This window comes from Manis pentadactyla, chromosome 11, assembly GCF_030020395.1.
Source record: "Manis pentadactyla isolate mManPen7 chromosome 11, mManPen7.hap1, whole genome shotgun sequence".
NCBI classification, from domain to species: Eukaryota; Metazoa; Chordata; class Mammalia; order Pholidota; family Manidae; genus Manis; species Manis pentadactyla.
This window is the reverse complement of record NC_080029.1, coordinates 110,375,581-110,389,115: the sequence shown is the minus strand read 5'-3', so window position 1 is coordinate 110,389,115 and position 13,535 is coordinate 110,375,581. Positions and strand designations below refer to the sequence as shown.

Sequence of the window (13,535 nt, the reverse complement as noted above, 5' to 3'; positions counted from 1 at the left end):
AATAAAATGAGTTCTAGAAATCTTTAAAATGTTGCAAAATCAAATGATTAGTGTATAGTTTTCTTATATGTTAGACTTAAAAGTTCTAGATTATTTTAATTGGAATTTATCTTTAAAACATCAAATAAATGTTGGATTTATACTTAGTTTGAAGTGGAACTTAAAAGAGCCAGCTAATTCTGTTTCCATTTTCCAGGAGGAAACTGTGATAAAGATACACAATTAATATTGTCATAGACAGCAGCTAAATGACACATAATGACAAATAGACTTAACCTACTAGAATTGTTAATAGTTCTGCCCTTGTAAATGCAGGTGGTAGTCTTAATAATTAGTAAACTCAAGCTAATCATCAGTTACTTGATTGCTTAATATTCTTGTTAGAAAATGTGTGTATTGTGTCTGTATGTGTCTTTCTATCTCTCCTTATCCTTTACTGTTTTCAGTATTTCTCTTATTTATGTATATTTAATCCTTTTAGATCAGTATGTTAAGAAAACTTCTTGTATTCTTTGCTAGGTAGCCTCAATTCCTGTTATTTCACATAGGACCAAAGTCCTACTTGGTACATCACTATTGCTAAATGGAGTGGAATCAGGTAGGGAAAGTCAAATGTTCTTCATTAAACCAAACCTATAAATTGGTATATAAAAATAAATTTTCAGGAAATAAAGGAATTTTGAGAGTGTTGTAGTAATTTACTGGTTTTAGTTCTAGTTGTACTACTAACCAACAGTGTGACTTTTAAAGTCACTTTGAAGGCCAAGTTTCTTCATTTGAATGAAAGAATTTTTGTGATTGACAGCCCTTAAGATTCTAAATAAGATACTTTTTATGCCCCAATTTCTACCTGATCCTTTTCTCTAGCTTGGCCTATCTGATCTTCTTTGATTATGAACTAGAATGTAAGCTTCAGGAGGACAAGGATCATGGCTGTACTGGTGGTCACTCTGGTATCCTTAGTGGGTAATAACAGACTGATGTATGATAGATGATGCCCAATAAATATTTCAGAATATTGAATCAATGAAGTAAAGTTCAAACAGTCACAACTATTAAAGAAAAATTGTAGGGTGGTTTGATTTTATATATGATTATGATATGCCAGGTTGGGTCATTTTGTGAAACTTAGAAAAATAATGAAACTGTATTCTGATTCTGAATGTGAAGATTATATTTCATAAATGAATTTTACTTTTAAGAGATTTGATTGTTTTATATAGTTTTCAGTGGATAATTTCTCAAGTCAAATGAATATCTCCTTCTTAGAGTCTGATGATGAGTATTTTGATGCTGAAGATGGAGGCACACAGACTGGTAAAACTATGAGAGGATCAGAACTAAAAAAAGTTGCAGAGGTCCCAAATGAGGAACTCATTAATCTCTTAGTAAAGTTTGAAATTAAAGAGGTATGTATATTTTTTTGTCCATAAAAAAATGTGTTCTTAGTACCAGTATTGTCATAAACTATCTCATGCTAGACCCAAACATTAAGTATATTAAAAGCATGGTACTCTATATTCTCTTATTAAGTACACTAAAAATGTGGTTCTCTATTTTCTCTACTACCCAACACACACACACCCACACACACACACACACACACAGTTCCAAGAAAATAAAATGTTATTTTGTAAAACTGACAGAAGAGTGATCTATAGCATATCTTATCTATTGTGAAAAAGCTCATAGTTCTTAATTAGGATTTCCTTTCCTTTAGAAATTTCTATGACATGTTTACTTTAATGTTTTTGTTTTTTTACTTTTAAGCTAAATAATATTGATCATTGTCATGTTCATAGTTTGGAAGACTGTAAATAACCTAAATATCTAGCATGTCTTTACAGCCATTAAAAATCATCTAACAAAAGAAAATACTGATATGGAAAGATATTCCAAATATATCATTGTTTGGGAAAGAAAAACAGATTATAATACCAAGGATATTATGAGGCCATTTAGAAATTACACACGTGTAATTTTTTTTCTTTGATAAATGACAGTGTATATCTCTGTGTGGTGGGATTACAGTTTTTCATTTTTGCCTGATTGCTTTTCCATATAGTCTCTTTTTTATAATGAATATGCATTGCTTTGGTAATAAAGTACAAAAGGTATAAGAAAGAGACGTTTCTTATTAACTGCTTTGTATCTCAATGTGAGATCATGTCCTAAAATATAATGTCAGAAATACCAGATTTTAATTTTTTTGTACATAAATCTAAGTATTACTGGTATTTTTTTTTTAGAGAAAGAGATGTTCTTTACCTTTAGCCTTCTTTGACTTCTCTCTTTTACTTATACACCCATCTAAAATATCAGAAAATCCCTTGACTCTAACTTCAAAATACTTTCAAATGATTGCTTTTCCCTTCCACTGCTACCACACTGTCCAAGCACTGTCATCTCTTGCCTGGACTATTGTAGTAGCCTTTTAATGATCTCTCTGTTGCCTTGAGGAACTCTGTTCTCCACACAGTAGCAAGAATGATCCTTTTAAAGTGAAAGTCAGATCATGTCATTGCTTTGTTCACAATCCTCCATTGGCTTCCCATCTTGTTCAGAGTAAACTTAAAATAAACTGTCAGTTATTTTATCAGCAAAAATAGGTTTGTACAAGAATAATGGAGATTGTAATTCAGGACATACACGCTATGGCAAAACCAAATGCAAGTCCTGAGAACAGAAGAGAGGAACACTTTTACAGAACAGAGAGTGGATGTAGGAGGGGCTGTTATAAACAAAAAGTCTGTTGGAGGAAACAGGGAGTTCCAAGAATTGTGGCTTCTCATTGGCTGTTGTGATAGTCTCTCATTGGCTGGGCTGTTGGAAAAGAGAAGGAAACCCCTTCTTCCTACTGGGTAGTATAGTTGTAGATAAAACAGCATGGCAGAGGTCAATCTCTTCCTTCCAGTGGGGTCTGCAATTGACAAGGAGTTGTGGGGCGTATAGCTTCCTCTGCTGGCCTCCTGTCACTATGTCAGTGAGATTTAGGTTTAACTTTGTTAAGTTTCACAAGGGCTAAGCCCTTCCCATACCTGCAAGTCCTTACAAGCTCTACAGGTCACTCCATGTGACTTTGGTTTCATCCCCATTTCTCTTTTGTTTTGCTTACTCTTCTCCAGCCTCATTAATCCCTTCAATAAATGTCTATCAAGGCCATCATGTACCAAGCAGTTTTAGATATCGGAGCAATGGGCAGTGAGCAAAGTTCTTGCCTCATGGAGTTTATGCTTGTGTTTCATTTTTCCTTGTATATCCCAAAGTACATTCTTTGTCTTGCTGTCTCCTTTGTCTCACTCTTTTTGATTTGATTCTTTACTTCCTTCATTTATTTGTGCAGATGCCATCTTTTTGGAAAGGCCTAACCACTCAACAGAAGATAGCAACCTTCACTTTCCCCTACTGTCCCTAGAGTGTAAGCTCCTTGTGATAAGGACCTTGTCTGTTTTGGTCACTTCAGTGCCCTTCAGTGGCTGACACAGATTCATACATGGTAGATAATGCCCAATAAATATTTTATTGAATATTGAGTGAATGAACTGAGGTGATGAATAATCAGTCATCTAAGAAAAAAAAATAGTGCTTTTTGAAATATTTTTTCCAGTTTGATTTTTTTGCTGTTCTGAACTTTTAAATGTTTTTTTAGTGAAGTATATTAAATTTTTCTTTATATCCCAGTTTTAGTGTACATTTAGAAAATTCGCCATTAGAAAATATATGCCCACAATTTTTTATATTATTTTGTGACTTCATCACATTTATTTAAATCATTGATTAATCTCAAATGTATTTTTATATGTCAATTCTGCACTATCATACTATCTTATGGTTTCTGTTTTTCAGTTGACACTAGTGGTTTTTTTTTAAGTACATAGTAATATTCACTGCTAATAATAATTTTTGCCTTTTTTCAGCATTTGTATTGTTCTGTTTATTATTTCTGCCTAACAGGTTACCCCAAAATGTAGTACCCCAAAACAACTATGGTTGAACTCGGAACAACATGGGTTTGAACTGCACAGGTCTATTTATATATTGATTTTTTTCAATAAATATACTGAAAAAAATTTTGAAGATTTATGACAATTTGTAAAAACATTTTCCTTCCTCTAGCCTACTATGTTGTAAGAGTACAGTGTATAATAAATACACAAAATATGTGTATTGACTATGTTATCAGTAAGGCTGTCAGTCCACAGTAGGCTTTTATGGTTAAGTTTATGGGGCATCAAAAGTCATAGGCAGATTTTTGATATGTGGGGGATCTTCACCTCAAATCCCTCATTGTTCAAGGGTTCAACTGTATTTATTTTGCTCAGTTTTGAGGATTAATAATTGTATAATTCCTAGATTGTAATTTTTGCATTAGTCTTTTCACATGGTTGCAGTCAGAGTTGACTGGACCTACAGTGACCTGAAATCTCAGAAGTGGCTCACCTGTAAGGCTGGTAGTTGATATTAGCTGTTGGCTGGGAACTCAGATTTGACTGTTGACTGAAAAACCTACTCATGGCCTCCCAAGCATGGCAGTCTCAGGGTAGTTGAACTTTTTACATGACAACTGGTTTTGCCCAGAGTACGCATTTACAGGTGGAAGTTTTACGGCCTTTTTTTTGACATCAGAATCATGATAGTATCGCTTCCTCCATAGTCTATTGATTGAAGTAGTCATAAGCCTGTCCAAATTCAAAGGGAAGGAACAAAAGGCCTCCATCTCTTCATGCTCTGAAGAACTTGCATGTTCTAAAAGTGACCACACAGATGTTTTATTTTTCACTGACTAAATATACTGTCTGTCATTTCCAGAAAAAATTTAAATAGTATGACAGTGAATGTGCTTGTTTTAGTTTTTTATTTAATTGGAATGCTTCTTTGATCACCAAACATGATTTTTGTTTTGAGATACATGTTTAAGAAAATCCTATTGAAGAATCCATTCTTTCTTGTTTTACTAACTTAGAAAAAGTAAATAATGTAAAATTTCATCATGATTTTATTAAAAAAAAATTTTTATTAAGGTATTATTGATATACTAATGAAGGTTTCACATGAAAAAACACTGTTGTTATTATATTTACCCATATTATCAAGTCCCCACCCATACCCCAATGCAGTCACTGTCCATCAGTGTAGTCAGATGCCACAGATTCACTATTTGCCTTCTCTGTGCTAGTTTTCCCCGTGATACCCCACACCATGTGTACTAAACATGATACCCCTCAACCCCCTTCTCCCTTCCTCCCCACTCCTGCTCCCACACCCCTCCCCTTTGGTAACCACTAGTTCCTTCTTGGAGTCTCTGAGTCAGCTGTTATTTTGTTCCTTCAGTTTTGCTTCATTATTATACTCTTCAAATGAGGGAAATCATTTGGCACCTGTCTTTCTCCGCCTGGCTTATTTCACTGAGCATAATATCCTCCAGCTCCATCCATGTTGTTGCAAATGATAGGATTTGTTTCTTTGTTATGGCTGAATAGTATTCCATTGTATATATGTCCCACATCTTCTTTATCCATTCATCTACTGATGGACACTTAGGTTGCTTCCATATCTTGGCTATCATAAAAAGTGCTGCAATAAACATAGGGGTGTATACATCTTTTTGAATCTGAGAAGTTGTATTCTTTGGTTAAATTCCAAGGAGTGGGATTCCCACGTCAAATGGTATTTCTATTTTGAGTTTTTTGAGGAACCTCCATACTGCTTTCCACAATGGTTGAACTAGCTTACATTCCCACCAGCAGTGTAGGAGGGTTCCCCTTTCTCTGCATCCTCCCCAGCATTTGTTATTCTTAGTCTTTTCGATGCTGGTCACCCTTACCGGTGTGAGGTGATATCTCATTGTGGTTTTACTTTGCATTTCCCTGTTAATTAGTGATGAGGAGCATCTTTTCATGTGTCTGTTGGCCATCTGAATTTCTTCTTTGGAGAACTGTCTCTTCATATCCTCTGCCCATTTTTTAATTGCGTTATTTGCTTTTTGGGTGTTGAGGCATGTAAATTCTTTATGTATTTTGGATGTTAACCCCTTGCAGATATGTCACTTACAAATATATTCTCCCATACTGTAGGATGCTTTTTTGTTCTGTTGATGGTGTCCTTTGCCATACAGAAACTTTTTAGTTTGATGTAGTCCCATGAGTTCATTTTTACTTTTCTTTCCCTTGCTCAAGGAGATGCGTTCAGGAAGAAGTTGCTCATGCTTATATTCAGGAGATTTTTGCCTATGTTGTCTTCTAAGAGTTTTATGGTTTCATGACTTATATTCAGGTCTTTGATCCATTTTGAGTTTACTTTTGTATATGGGGTTAAACAATAATCCAGTTTCATTCTCTTGCATTAGCTGTCCAGTTTTGCCAACACCAGCTGTTGGAGGCTGTCATTTCCGCATTGTATGTCCATGGCTCCTTTATCATATATTAATTGACCATGTATGGTCGGATTTATAGCAGGGTTCTCTACTGGTCTATTCCACTGGTCTATGGGTCTGTTCTTGTGCCAGTACCAAATTGTCTTTATTACTGTGGCTTTGTAGTAGAGCTTGAGGTTGAGGAGCATAATCCCCCAAGCTTTATTCTTCCTTCTTAGGATTGCTTTGGCTATTCAGGGTCTTTCATGGTTCCATATGAATTTTAGAATGATTTTCTCTATTTCATTAAAGCATGCTGTCGGTATTTTGTTAGGAATTGCATTGAATCTGTAGATTGCTTTAGGCAGGATGGCCATTTTGACAATATTAATTCTTCGTATCCATGGGCATGGGCTATATTTCCACTTGTTGGTATCTTCTTTAATTTCTCTCATGGGTGTCTTGTAGTTTTCAGAGTATAAGTCTTTCACCTCCTTGGTTAGATTTATTCCTAGGTATTTTATTCTTTTTGATGCAATTGTGAATGAAATTGTTTTCCTGATTTTTCTCTCTGCTAGTTCATTATTAGTGTATAGGAATGCCACAGATTTCTGTGTATCAATTTTGAATCCTGCAATTTGCTGAATTCAGATATTAGATCTAGTAGTTTTGGAGTGGATTCTTTAGGGTTTTTTATGTACAGTATCATGTCATCTGCAAACAGGGACAGTTCAACTTCTTCCTTGCCAATCTGGATGCCTTTTATTTCTTTGTGTTGTCTGATTGCCATGGCTAGAACCTTTAGTACTGTGTTGAATAGAAGTGGGGAGAGTGGGCATCCTTGTCTTGTTCCTGATCTTAAAGGAAAAGCTTTCTGCTTCTCACTGTTAAGTATAATGTTGGCTGTGGGTTTGTCATATATGGCCTTTATTATGTTGAGGTACTTGCCCTCTATATCCATTTTGTTGAGAGTTTTTAATCATGAATGGATGTTGAATTTGGTTGAATACTTTTTCAGCATCTATGAACATGATCATGTGGTTTTTGACCTTCTTTTTGTTGATGTGGTGGATGATGTTGATGGATTTTTGAAAGTTGTTCTATTCCTTGCATCCCTGGAATAAATCCTATTTGATCATGATGGATGATCTTTTTTGATATATTTTTGAATTCGTTTTGCTAATACTTTCTTGAGGATTTTTGCATGTATGTTCATTAGGGATATTGGTCTGTAATTTTCTTTTTTTGTGGTGTCTTTGCCTGGTTTTGGTATTAGAGTCATTCTGGCCTCATAGTATGAGTTTGGAAGTATTCCCTCTTCTTCTGCTCTTTGGAAAACTTTAAGGAGGTTGGGTATTTGCTATTCACTAATGTTTGATAAAATTAAGCGGTGAAGTCATCTGGTCCAGGGGTTTTGTTCTTAGGTAGGTTTTTGATTACCAGTTCAATTTCATTGCTGGTAATTGGTCTGTTCAGATTTTCTGTTTCTTTCTGGGTCAGCCTTGGAAGGTTGTATTTTTCTAGAAAGTTGTCCATTTCTTCTAGGTTATCCAGTTTGTTGGGATATAATGTTTCATAGTATTCTCTAATAATTCTTTGTATTTCTGTGGTGTCTGTAGTGATTTTTCCTTTCTCATTTCTGATTCTATTTATATGAGTAGACTCTCTTTTCATCTTGATAAGTCTGGCTAGGGATTTATCTATTTTGTTTATTTTCTTGAAGAACCAGCTCTTACTTTCATTGATTCCTTCTATTGTTTTATTCTCAATTTTATTTATTTATGCTGTAATCTTTATTATGTCCCTCCTTCTACTGACTTTGGGCTTCATTTGTTCTTCTTTATCTAGTTTCATTAATTGTGAGTTTAGACTGTTCATATGGGATTGTTCTTCTTTCCTGAGGTAAGCCTGTATTGCAATATACTTTCCTCTTAGCACAGCCTTGGTTGTGTCCCACAGATTTTGTGGTGTTGAATTATTGTCATTTGTCTCCATATGTTGCTTGATCTCTGTTTTTATTTGGTCATTGATCCATTGGTTATTTAGGAGCATGTTATGAAACCTCCATGTGTTTGTGGGATTTTTCATTTTCTTTGCATAACTTATTTCTAGTTTCATACCTTTGTGGTCTGAGAAACTGGTTGGTACAATTTCAATCTCTTTGAATTTACTGAGGCTCTTTTTGTGGCCTAGTATATGATCTATTCTTGAAAATGTTCCATGTGCACTTGAGAAGAATGTGTATTCTGCTGCTTTTGGATGTAGAGTTCTGTAGATGTCTGTTAGGTCCATCTGTTCTAATGTGTTCTTCAGTGTCTCTGTCTCCTTACTTATTTTCTGCCTGGTTGATCTGTCCCTCTGGGTGAGTCCAGTGTTGAAATCCCCTAGAATGAATGCATTGCACTCTATTTCCCCATTTAATTCTGTTAGTATTTGTTTCACATATGTAAGTACTCCTGTGTTGGGTGTATAGATATTTATAGTGGTTATATCTTCTTGTTGGATTGACCCTTTTATCATTATGTAATGTCCTTCTTTGTCTCTTATGACTTTCTTTGTTTTTAAGTCTATTTTGTCTGATAGAAGTACTGTAACTTCTGCTTTTTTCTCTCTATTAGTTGCATGAAATATCTTTTTTCCATCCTTTCACTTTTAGTCTGTGTATGTCTTTGGGTTTAAAGTGAGTCTCTTGTAGGCAGCATAAAGATGGGTCTTGTTTTTTTATCCATTCAGTGACTCTGTGTCTTTTGATTGGTGCATTCATTCCATTTACATTTAGGGTGATTATCGATAGGTATCTACTTATTGCCATTGCAGACTTTAGATTTGTGGTTACCAAAGGTTCAAGGTTAACTTCCTTACTATCTACAAGTCTAAGTTAACTCACTTAATATGCTATTAAAAACACAGTCTAAAGGTTCTTTTTTTTTCTCTCCTCCTTTTTTCTTCCTCCTCTACTCTTTATATATTAGGTATCATATTCTGTCCTCTTTGCCTATCCCTTGATTGACTTTGGGATAGTTAATTTAATTTTGCATTTGCTTAGTAATTAGCTCTTCTACTTTATTTACTGTGGTTTTATTACCTCTGGTGACAGCTATTAAACCTTAGGCACACTTCCATCTATAGCAGTCCCTCCAAAATACACTGTAGAGATGGTTTGTGGTAGATAAATTCTTTCAGTCTTTGCTTATCTGGAAATTGTTTAATCCCTCCTTCAAATTTAAATGATAACCTTGCTGGATAAAGTAAATTTGGTTCCAGGCCCTTCTGCTTCATTGGATTAAATACATCATGCCACTTCCTTCTGGCCTGTAAGGTTTCTGTTGAGAAGTCTGATGATAGCCTTATGGGCTTTCCTTTGTATGTGATCTTACTTCTCTCTCTGGCTGCTTTTAATCATCTGTCCTTATCCTTGATATTTGCCATTTTAATTATGATATGTCTTGCTGTTGTCTTTCTTGGGTCCCTTGTGTTGGGAGATATGTGCACCTCCATTGCCTGAGAGACTATCTCCTTCCCCAGACTGGGGAAGTTTTCAGCAACTACCTCCTCAAAGACACTTTCTCTTATTCTCTCTCTTCTTCTTCTGGTACCCCTATAATGCAAGTATTGTTCTGTTTGGATTGGTCACACAGTTCTCTCAATATTCTTTCATTCTTAGAGATCCTTTTTTCTCTCTGTGCCTCAGCTTCTTTGTATTCCTCTTCTCTAGTTTCTATTTCATTTATTGTCTCCTCCACTGTATCCAATCTGATTTTTATGCCCTCCATCGTCCTCTTCAATGATTGGATCTCTGACTTGAATTGATTCCTGAGTTCTTGAATATCTTTCCATACCTCCATGAGCATGTTAATGATTTTTATTTTGAACTCCCTTTCAGGAAGATTCATGAGGTCATTGTCATTTAAACCTTTCACAGGAGTTGTATTAATAATTTTACTCTAAACCAGGTTCCTTTGGTGTTTCATATTTGTATATGGTGCCCTGTAGTGCCTAGAGGCTCTACTCTCTGGAGCTGCTCAGCCCCTAAAGCAATTTCTGGGGTTACAGGGGAGTTGTATTGGTGCCTGGAGGGAGGAAAGAGCTGTTTCCTGCTTCTCGGCTGCTGTGACTGTCTCCACTGCCTGAACCAGTGGGCTGAGCACACAGGTATAAGCCTCTGTGCTCTTTTTGTAGGTAGATCTTCCCTCTGGCTGGCCTCATGCCAGGGTAGGGTTTGCCGGTTTGCGAGCAAGGGGGGGCTGTCCAGGAGAAAGGCATAGTAGGCTGCGTATCACGGAGGGGGTCCTTGAAGCTGTGTAGGCAGCCAGAGAAGTGGAGCACCTGAAGATTGTGAAAGCTCTCAACCTGCTGGGCAGAGTTCACCCTGGAAATTTTGTCTACCTGTCCTTTCTCCTGAGCAGTAAGCTCTGTGCAATCCTTGCCCATTTAGCAGCCATCTTGGTAAGAGTTTCCTTGTTAGGAAGTCTCTCAGACTGCCCACCTTTCTTTTGTTCCAGAGCAGCTGGATTTGGATCCCTGCTTTCCACAAGCTGCTGGAATCTCAGTCTCTCCAGGAATTCTGCCTATCTTAGCTTTCCAAACCCCTGATCACAAGAGTATCATGCAAGCACCATGAAATGTAGGTTTGTGCTCTCAGAGTAGATCTCCCGAGTTAGGTATTCAGTAGTCCCAGGCCTCTACTTTCTCCCCGCTCTATTTCTCTTCCTCCCGCTGGTGAGCTGGGTGGGGGAAGGGCTTGGGTCCCGCCGGGCCACAGCTTTGGTACGTTAACCCTGTTCTGTGAGGTCTGCTGTTTTCTCCAGGTGTATGCAGTCTGGCACAGTCCTCTTTCCTGTTGCTCTTTAAGGATTAGTTGTATTATATTTTCGTATTATATGCGGTTTTAGGAGGAAGTCTCTGTCTCACCTCTCACACTGCTATCTTTAATCCTATCTCCTCCCTACGTCTTTTACACCCCATCTTCCTTCTATGTGAGTCTTTGTTCAAAAACATTCATCGTGATTTTTTATGTAGATTTAGTATACTGAATTTCAGATGGTAATTCTAATCATAGTAACTTTATAATAGAGGACTATGAGCAAAGTTTCTACTATGTTCATGTTATGTATGAAGGAAGATTTTGTTTTTTAAGTGTAATTCAAGCTATCAACCTTTCATTGGCTGTCCTGATTCTCTTAGGTGATCTTGGAATTTACAAAACAACATAAAGAAGAAGATACAATTTTAGTTTTTAATGTTACTCAGTTAGGAACAGAGGCTACAGTGAAAACATTTGAATTAACCGCAGTATCTTATTTAAAGAAAATCAGCTTGGATTACCATGAAATTCAAGGTAATAGCCATAAACATAGAAAAAATAGTCAATAGTAAATACAGTGTTACTTTGAGTTTCTGAAACACTTTCATTTGTATAATAATATTTACAGTAAGTAATGGCAGTATTTAAGCATTTTAAAAATGACTCATTTAATCCTTGTAACAATGCTGTGATGTGCGTGATGTTATTATCTCTAATTTACATAAGATATAAATTGATTATATAATTTACCCAATACCACATTGCTGGTTAGTAGCTGAACCATGAGTTAAAACCCTGTAGGTCTAGCCCTAGGGTCTGTATTCTTTACTATGATCTACTACCTCCCTATATATATATATATACACACACACACACAAACCCTTTATATAAGAAGTATTATTCCCATTTTACAAATAAAGAAAGGGTAAATAGAGATTAAGTGACTTGCACAATACCATGCATCTTAACAAATGACAAAATCTGAACTTACCTCAGTTTATAATATTAAAATCCTTGTTCTTTCTGTTGAATAGTGTTCGTATTCTAGAAGCAGCACCAGTTTATATAAATAAAAATGGGTGGACATAAAATTCATTCTTTAGAAGCTCTTATTGTTTATTGATTTCGCTGTATATCTTGAGTGCTCATTAGATTTTTGAAGAATGAAGAAATGGATGTCAATCTATAGTAATTAAAACTACCTAATATTTGTTTAATATTTGAGTTAAATATGACGTATGTTTGTTTTTTAAATATTTGAAACTAAAATAAACTTCAGTTTAGAAGAAACATGTTTTATATGTTAGTAAGTTTCTATGAACACTGTGTTAAAATGGAGTTTACATTACTGTCTTGAGGAAAAGAAATATAAATAATAAATTTGTCAGGCGATTTTTTTCCATTAGGGAAGGTTATAACCCTGAAGGTCAAAGGCAAATTTTGATGTCTCAGAAGTAGGGGTTGTGGAAGTACAAATAATAAAAGATGGGTTAAATGGTAGATAGACCACTCTCCCTCCATACCTTCTTGAGGCAGTTCCTTTTTTTTGTCTACGTAAGGTTATAAAGGACATCTGATAGTACCTGTTGTTTTTAAATAATTTAATAGTTTCTCTTCCTTAAAAAATTCTTTCCTCTTCTATGTAAGCTTTCTCTCCTAATCTAAACAAAGGATAGTTATTTAAATTTATTCAATATGGCTGAAATATTTGTTCATAGAATTGTATAGCTCAAAGAGATATTACATATTTTTCTAGTCAGTCCTCCTTACTAATATAGTTGAGAAGGCTGAAGTAAAATAGCTCTTAGTGAGGGTAGAGGTGAACTAGAATTCATATTTCTGAGTTCTTCCACCATAGTCTTTCAACTGGGCTACAAATGCAACTATGGTCTTAATATCTATAGAGGTTTTGATTATTTTTGAACAAAGATGTAAAATTGAATGAAAATAAATATGCCTGTTTTTAAGTAAGTTGAGTTTAAGTTTTAAAGTAAATTTAAGTCACAGATAATTTAGATTGGTTTATTTCTTCACCAGTGATGACCTTGGTATTTAATAACCATGAAAATATGTGCAGATAGTCTTTTTTTTATTATCAAGGTTTCATTGATATACACTCTTATGAAAGTTTCACAAGAAAAACAATATGGTTACTACATTCACCCATATTATCGAGTCCCCCCCGCCATACCCCATTGTTGTCACTGTCCATCAGTGTAGTAAAATGCCACAGAGTCACTACTTGTCTTCTCTGTGCTACACTGTCTTCCTCTTGACCTTCCCCACACCATGTGTGCCAATCATAATACCCCCCAATTCCCTTCTCTCTCCCTCCCCACCTGTCCTCTCCACCCTCCCCTTTGGTAACTGCTAGTCCCT

General features: G+C 35.6%; 1 protein-coding gene across 5 annotated transcripts in view; it reads left to right on the top strand.

Moving 5' to 3' along the window:
• The window catches only part of VPS13C (vacuolar protein sorting 13 homolog C), a 204,354-nt gene that overhangs the window by 71,350 nt on the left and 119,469 nt on the right, over positions 1-13,535 (top strand). For all 5 annotated transcript variants that reach the window (XR_008992619.1, XR_005028298.2, XM_057488866.1 and 2 more), the window contains exons 24-26: positions 520-598; positions 1,270-1,409; positions 11,537-11,690. Coding sequence is in view for 3 of the 5 variants with exons in the window: in XM_057488866.1 (XP_057344849.1) it covers positions 520-598; positions 1,270-1,409; positions 11,537-11,690 (373 nt within the window). In the remaining 2 variants the exon portion in view is untranslated. The remainder of the gene's footprint in view (positions 1-519; positions 599-1,269; positions 1,410-11,536; positions 11,691-13,535) is intronic.